A 7,853-nucleotide genomic window follows, 5' to 3' on the forward strand; every position below is an offset into this window, starting at 1 on the left:
ATAATTTTCCTTTCCAACTTTTTCCTTTCCAACTTTTTCTTTTCCAACTTTTTCTTTTCCTACTCTTTCTTTTGCAACTTTTTCTTTTCCACCCTTTTCTTTTGCAGCTTTTTCTTTTCAAATTTTTTCCTTTCCAATTTTTTCCCATTTTAAAATACATGTTAATTAATGCTAACCCAAGTGGGCCCCATCCCCAATTAAAAAACTTCACGTAAAAACTGACGCAGAACGAGTAGAGGCGAAACGCAAACCAAACAAAGGTCTGTACCAACAGGGAACGATCACAGCGTTGTTCACAGTTCTCTACTGTTTTGTTTGGGGAGGCACAAGCCGAAGTATGGGAAAGTTTTCTCATTTTTGAAGCAAGCTAAGAGGAGCATCAAAAAATCAGCTCAGTATTTCCGCCCTTCATATGTCGTTGTCGGAGCTCCAAGGGAAATTTCATCATTTTTATATTTTCATGTTCCTGTACTGTCGTATGCCCCCAGCCGTGTTAACCTTTTCTTTTCCTCGTGAAGAAGTCAGAATTGACTCTCCCTCGAACCTGTTCCAGATCGCAACGGGGAAGGTATACTCGAAGTGAGGACATAAGTTCCAAAGGAGGGAAAGAAAATTGCTATTCACTTTGAGCTAACAGCAGAACGAAGGCAGATGAGAATAATCACCTCAGGAGAGGAGATTCCCCCTTTGCACTTGCTATGCATTTGCATACGTATGTATACCCACTTGCGGACAATTTGCACCAAATTTATTAAGGGCAGCCCCTGCACTTAAGTGAAGCGTGTCACAGGTGGATCCTACGGGTTTCCCTTCCCCAGAACGTGGCGCCCTTCGTGCAGGCAGGAAGTGTAGCCACTATTCAGTGGAAGAAGTGTAGGAAGACGATTTACGGTGATATTTTCCGCCTGAACAAAATGGAAGAAAAAAAAAACAGAGGGAAGAAAAAGACGGAGAAGTCAGAAATTGAGCTGTTATTTGTTGACCTATGCCATGTGAATAAAGAAAAAAGGGACACAGGAATAAAGGTCCTGACTGATTATATAAAAAAAAAAGGTGCCCATGGATGGACCTAATTTGTCCTACATTTGTAAAGGCCTGTTTTACTATTACTGGCTATGTTACTCTTTGGAAGAGCAAAAATTAGCGGCTTGCAAAATAAGCAAAATTTTAAGAAACATTGATGAAGTGGACGAAAGCGAGGAAAAAAAAAGCGTCTTCTTATTTTTGCAAAGCTTTTTAAGGGTTATGTCTAGTAAGTATGACTCTTTGGACCTTTACCGCTTGAACAAGTTTTTATTTCTGTTCAGAGTTTTTCAAGCAGAGTTCCTTCTCTTCCTACATCGGCATTCATGGCGTAGTTATTACATTAGGAAGTATAACCAAATAATGCTGCGAATGTTTGACGACACAAATGACGTTTTTTACAATCACATCGATACATTTTTTAAAGAATTTTTTGGAAACCAATTTTATTTAAAGGCCAAGGATCAAAATGAAAAGGTGCACATAAAGAATTTTCTCCTACTGATGGATTTTTTCTTTAAAATTATTTGCAGGACGGAAAAAAAACACATAATCGATGTAATTAGAAATAAAATTTTCTCCGTCATTTTGACGTTAAACGTAGGGAAGAGTATGCTGGAGAAAAAAATCCACAGGTACCTTAGGAAGTGCAAAAATCCTTATGCTGCTAAAGCCCTTAGGGGGTTTTACCATTCCTTTGTTGCAGGCAGCGTTGAAGGGGGGGGGGACAAACAGAAGGGAAACAAAAATGGAAACAAGCAGGAAAACGCGCAGGAAAACGCGCAGGAAAACACGCAGGACAACAGGAAGGACAAAACGGGTGGATCGCAAAAGACGCCCATTTTTGTGGAAAACTTTGAGGCCACGGGGGAGCACAATGGCTCCGCCTCCGCTTTGGTGGACTCCTCTTTTGACTCCGCTTCTGCCCCGTCCAGGGAGGAAGAACAGATCTCTCGAAATGAAGGAGGTTCCGATTTGACTACTCCTGGAGATGGCGCAACTGGTGGAGAGAAACAGTTGGATAATGTGCTTAACTCCAAAAAGAGGTCCAAGAGGGACCGTGCGTCGAACGAGTTCAACCGCCTGAGGGAGATCATCGAGGAGGGCGACGACGGAGAGGAGGGGGAGGACCTGGGAAGTGATATGGGAAGCGATATGGGAAGCGATATGGGAAGCGATATGGAAAGTGATATGGGAAGCGACGTGAATGGTGACTCGGAGAGGGGGAAGAAGAAGGCCCCGAAACGAAAGGGAGAGGAGAATGGTAACCCCGGCGATAAAAAAAAGAAGAAAAAGAAAAAAAAATCCAATATGCAGGGAGCGATAAGCTTGGAGGATAATTTGGTGGGCCAAGTGAAGCCGTCGTCCAAGAAGCACCAAAAAGAAATGGGAAAAAAAAAAAAAAAAAACAGAACAAAGGAGAGGACGATGGTCAAAACAAAGGTCAATACAACAACGGAGCAAGAGGCAACGCGCACGATGGAAAACACGGAAGCAGGTCGAGTGATGGGGAAGCAGAACATAAACTCAATATCATAGACTTTATCCACAAGAGCAAACGAGGCTTTTCGGGGAGCATTATTATCGAAAATAAGGGGAAGTCGGATTTGCCCATTTATTCCATTGACAAGTCGGACCTGCGGGGTGGGTGCATACAGAAGAGGAAGCTAAAAGTGAATAAGCTGTTGAAGAAGAAAAATAGCGTTTGCTCCGCTGGTAGCGGCAGCGGTAGCGGCAGTCGAATTTGTCAAGCACACGAGTGCTACACCCTGCTGGCTGATGACGACGAGGGGGAGGACCTATGTCTACGACTTGGAGATGCGGACAGGGGCGATGCCGCTGCCGACGTGGATAAAAAGAACGTGTACATAGGAATGGTAAAAAAGAAAATAGTAAAGACCAAGGTGGAGAAGGCGAAAAAGGGGAAAAAAGTGAAAAAATTGGCCAAACAGGGAAAAGTGATCAAGCTGGCTAAACAAGGCAAAATGGTGAGGCTGGCGAAACAGAGGAAGTTGGCCAAGCTGGCGAAGCAAAATAAAATGGCAAAACTGGCTAAACAAAAGAGAAAGTCAAAAATGGAAAAAAAACTTCCTATGATAGGCCAAGGGGGCGAAGACAAAAACAAAAGCGCGCTGAGCAACGGCGTATCCACCGATGCGAAAGAGCAAACCGGGGAAAGGAGAAAAAATGGAACAGTCAAGAAAACCATTTTGAAAAAAGGGAAAACCAAGTCACACGTGACAAAAAGAGTTCATTTTAACTTGAACAAAAACACCATCGAGTACATCCCGCGCATAAAGAAGAAAAATGTCAACTCGTATTTCTTTCTCGACAATTTTCGCAACTTGGTTAATGTCCCCGCGTTTTTGTAGCAAAGGGGAAAAAAAAAAATAAATAAAACAACCCATATAGCGAGGCAGTGAAGTGGCGAAGGGGGGAAATCCCGAGAGGGCAAAATTCCCCCCCCTCCCCAGCAACTTTTCCCAGCACAGGGCAGCACACCGCCCACGAGTGTTGCGCAGGAGGGTTGCGCGCGAGCTGATTTTAGCGAGCCAAGCCAAGCTAAGCCAAGCTGCCCGTCGTTTTGCTTTCCCGTTTGTTGACACGTTTTTTTTACCATTCTGTGTAGCATTTTGTTTACTTTTTTTTCACAACTCTGTGTAGCATTTTGTTTACTTTTTTTTCACAACTCTGTGTAGCTTTTTGTTTACTTTTTTTTCACCACTCTGTGTACCATTTTTTCCACGTTGGAAGAGAAAGCGGCGACACGTCCCGCCCCGAGCGGCAGCGCGCGAAACACACCCAGCAGAGTTTCACTCGGTGTAGCAAAAAACTTCTCCTTTAAAAAAAGTTTTTTTTCCCAAAACGATGACGATTGGGTAACTGTACGAGGAAAATTTTATACAATTTTTTTTTTTCGTTACGTTGGAATTCCCTCTTTGTGTGATTTCTCCTCTGGAATGAGCACTGTCAAAATAGGGAAGGCCAGCGAAAGAAACAAAAAAAAAAAAAAAAAATTAACTGCGTTGGGAAGAAGAAAGCCAGTTGGTCGGTCATCCAAGCAGCTGCGCTCCCCCTGTACAGAGGAAGCGTGCCAAGGGGTGGTGGAAAGATATATTCCATCACTATACCAGAGAAGAGAAGAAAAAATAACCATTACGGAAAGGGAGCCACTACCCTCTTTCTGCATTGAACCAAGCCACGACGTGGGAAAAGGCAACTTTGGAGGAACACGCAGCACATAAGTGGAAGCCAAAATGTATTACCTAAAATTATTCCTGAAATTATTGTTGCTTCTCTTTTTAAGCTACGATTTCATCATTTTGAAGAGCGGGACTAGCAGAGTTGTGCATGGGGACAGAAACTTTTTAAAAGAAAGTTACGAATTTTTATTCGTCCAAAAGGACACACTCCCATCATACATAAATAGGGACAATCAAATCTCCATTTATTTTTGCAAATCCTGACAGTCTCACTATGTGTTAAGTAGGATAAAAAAGTATTTCGATTTATTAAACCATGGGGAGGACACGGAAATATATTTTGAGGACGACAGTTACCAAGCAGACAACAATAGCACAGGTGATGAAAAGTATGTCATATTTTTGCGGAACATCAAGGCGGCTTTAATTTACCGACTTATATGCCGTTTTGTCCTTTTTATTTACGTCCTGATTGCAGCAAGTTTGATATTCCCGCATTATTTGAAGCCGTACATACCACCCATTCTGCTAAACAATCGGAGGTTCAATGAAGTGTTTGAAAATATGCAACAAAAAAAACTCATGGTACTTGGCATCATGATATTTTCTTACAACATCATATATGGGATGTTGTGCAACACAAGTGTGATACATGTGTACCAAAACAGGAATTTGATTTACGACGATTATTACGCCGATCATCTGTTTGCGCAGCGCCTCCGCGAGAATATGACTCATGTGCCTGGGTAAGGACTAACCCGGTGGAGGAGAACAAACGAATGACATCCATTTTGGAGACACACACCTGTGCGCGTGGCCCCAAATTTATAAATGATGAAAATGTCATAAACCATCTGTCGGGGACATTTTTTGACAAATAAAGTTTGGACATGTGTGCGGGTGGAAGTGCTACTCGAAGCTGTTACCCTGAAGTTGCTATTTCTGCCAAATGTTCTGTAAAATGTACACGAGCGAATGGAAAATAAGGAGAAAGAAAAAATCGCTCGTTCGCTGTGCAAATTTGTGTGTGCGCTGGACGCATAATTCGTAAAAAAAAATAAAAAAAATTATGAACAAGTCATATTTTTTTATGTTATTTATGCTTAAAATGTATGACAAAAAAAAAAAAAAAGAAAGAGATGGCTGTGTGAAGAAAAGCATTTTGGCTGTTCAGGCCGTTTCCAATTTGCCCCATTATAGCGGCGAACAGTGTAAATGGGGTTGGCAATTGCTTTGCGGCGCAGGTCCAACTTAAAAGAACACATTAAAATTGCTGTGTTGTGCTGCCCGTCACACTGGCAGCTTATTTTTTTTTTGTTCCATTTTTCACCCCCGTCGAGCAAGGGTTTGTGAGTCACCCAAGGGCAATTCTGCGCTTTGCCAAATTTTCACCTGCATGGGTCTGGCAAATAAACTAAAAAAAAAAAAAAAAAAAACAGCGAATGAATGAGCGAAAATAAAATGTGCACAAATTGTACGTGATTTTTTTTTCTCTGGACTACGGTTGAGGTGGAGTAAATCCCCCGCACTGGGAAGATAGGCAAATGAACGGCTGACGTAGTTTTTCAGTTAGGACGCAATCTCATTACTTTTGTTTTGCTTGCTCCTTGTAAGAGCATTTAAAATGGCAGTTCCGTCGCTTTTCCGCATGCCCTATTTGGGGGACAGGAACTTGCGCTGCACGAAAGGGGTATAATACATTAACGCATGCGTGTACATATGTAACAAATTGTAATTGTGAGGAAATGAGGGAACAACCAAAAAAAAAAATAAATAAAATAAAAACGTGCAACCATGTTGGAGATTCCCTCCCCGCTGTGTGCTTCCTTTTTAAAGTGTAAAAAAAATGAGAAGAAAAAATATGCGCGCTACTACCTGCATTATGCACACGAAGATTTGCGGCGGCGGGAACTTTGTCCTGCTTGGTAATTTGTGTGCGTAGATCTCAAGCGAAGGAGTGCCCACTGGTAGAAAAGATTTGAGAACGCGCAAGGAAAATAAGTGCATGCATACGGGAAAATGTTTATTCCGTGTGTGGAGCGATTGCCCTCTCTGGTGCACGTGAAGTGCGTGGTGTGTACCTTCCTAATTGCATGCTGTTTATACTTCCCACTGCATGCTGTTTGCGCTCCTCACTGCATGCCGTTCTAGGAAAGGGAACAAAGTAAGCCTTAAGCATGGAACTACTGCACGGGGAGGTCTACCTGAGCGAGGTGGCAGGACATGTGGACGTATGCCGAGGCGCTGGCCGAGACGTTTGCATGCAAGCGCGAATGCACGTATGCAGGGACTTGTGTGAGCTGCGCGCCCTCTCGAGGCGGCAGGGCAGAAAGGTGAAGACCTACTTGATGGGATAGAAGAATAAGGGCGCGCACAAGCAGCGCGTCGCTTGGGGGAGAATTAAAAACAAGGGGCTGCGTCACGTTTGCACAAATTGAGGGTGCCCCATTCTCCATGGACGAGTTGGCTGGTCTTTCGTGCATGCAAGGTAGGACAAGCAACGAGGCGCCTTCGCAGGTGGGAAAAGGGGCAGGGAACAAAATGGAAAACAAGAAATAGGAGGGGGGCTGCCGGTTAATTCTAACTTACGCTGAAAATGACACATTTGGTCAATTTGTCAATTTGTAATTTATTATTTTGTCAATTTATTATTTTATAATTTATTATTTTGTCAATTTATTATTTTGTCAATTTATTATTTTATAATTAATTATTTTATAATTTATTATTTTTTAATTTATTATTTTATTTCAAAAAATTAATAAGTTGAAGTCAAAACATTTTGAACCATTGCCCTCCAGCACCTCCCACTTTTGCCACCCTCTCCCTGTCTTGCCTTGCCCTTTTCAAATATTTCTTTCCCTCCATAGTCTGAGGTTTACCTACCCTTAACAACTTACGAACGCCTGGGGGTTTAGGCTTACACAAGTAGCTACTCATATAATACCTACATCGTGACATCAAACACACACACACACACAAAATGAAACTGACGTGTGCGTTATTCGTCCTGCTTGCAGTGGCAAGTAATTGGGGGTCCCACTTTTTCACCTCCTGTTCTGTGGACAACTCTAGTGTATCTCAACAAACATACAGAGCTCCCTACCTCCAAAGGTTAAGTGAACTAATTGCCCTCTCATCGTACCAAGAGCTGAGTGACAAAAGGGCGGAAGAGAAAAAGAACTTAAGGAGAAAAAGGGAGGACAGCGATTCGCCACACGTAGTAGGTGATTCTAGTGAGAATGGTGAGAAGGTTACAAGCACCGCTAGTCATGGGGAAGCGCAGGCAAGGAGGGCGGATGAAGGTCTCACAAGTGACAATGCAGATGTCGCACAAGAGGAAGACAATTCCGGTGAAGGAATCAGTCTAGTTGGGGAACACTTGGAAGACGAGGACGAACACCATGGAGAAGCTGCTGCAGCTGGTCCCATAAACCACGAACACCATGGAGAAGCTGCTGCAGCTGGTCCCATAAACCACGAGCACTATGGCGAAGCTGCTGCAGCTGGTCCCATAAACCACGCGTACTATGGCGAAGCTGCTGCAGCTGGTCCCATAAACCACGAATACAATGGCGAAGCTGCTGCAGCTGGTCCCATAAACCACGAATACTATGGCGAAATTAT

At 43.0% G+C, this 7,853-nt stretch overlaps 3 protein-coding genes across 3 annotated transcripts in view; all 3 read left to right on the top strand.

Moving 5' to 3' along the window:
- Nucleotides 1–1,386: 1,386 nt before the first annotated feature.
- PCYB_073860 (hypothetical protein) lies at nt 1,387–3,395 on the top strand (the record flags this gene model as incomplete). The annotated part of the gene is made up of 2 exons (XM_004221783.1): nt 1,387–2,526; nt 2,577–3,395. 2 exons carry the CDS (start codon nt 1,387–1,389, stop codon nt 3,393–3,395), a joined length of 1,959 nt encoding a protein of 652 aa, XP_004221831.1.
- An 885-nt stretch (nt 3,396–4,280) lies between these two features.
- Nucleotides 4,281–4,976, top strand: PCYB_073870 (hypothetical protein; the record flags this gene model as incomplete). Its single annotated transcript, XM_004221784.1, has 2 exons — nt 4,281–4,418; nt 4,494–4,976. The coding sequence occupies 2 exons, from the start codon at nt 4,281–4,283 to the stop codon at nt 4,974–4,976; spliced, it is 621 nt and encodes a 206-aa protein (XP_004221832.1).
- A 2,233-nt stretch (nt 4,977–7,209) lies between these two features.
- PCYB_073880 (hypothetical protein) overlaps nt 7,210–7,853 on the top strand; it is a gene marked incomplete at both ends in the record, with an annotated part of 1,249 nt that continues 605 nt past the window's right edge. The window contains 2 exons of the mRNA XM_004221785.1: nt 7,210–7,252; nt 7,691–7,819. Coding sequence (XP_004221833.1) covers nt 7,210–7,252; nt 7,691–7,819 — 172 coding nt within the window. The remainder of the gene's footprint in view (nt 7,253–7,690; nt 7,820–7,853) is intronic.

Source organism: Plasmodium cynomolgi, chromosome 7 (assembly GCF_000321355.1).
Source record: "Plasmodium cynomolgi strain B DNA, chromosome 7, whole genome shotgun sequence".
In the NCBI taxonomy this organism is placed as follows: Eukaryota; Apicomplexa; class Aconoidasida; order Haemosporida; family Plasmodiidae; genus Plasmodium; species Plasmodium cynomolgi.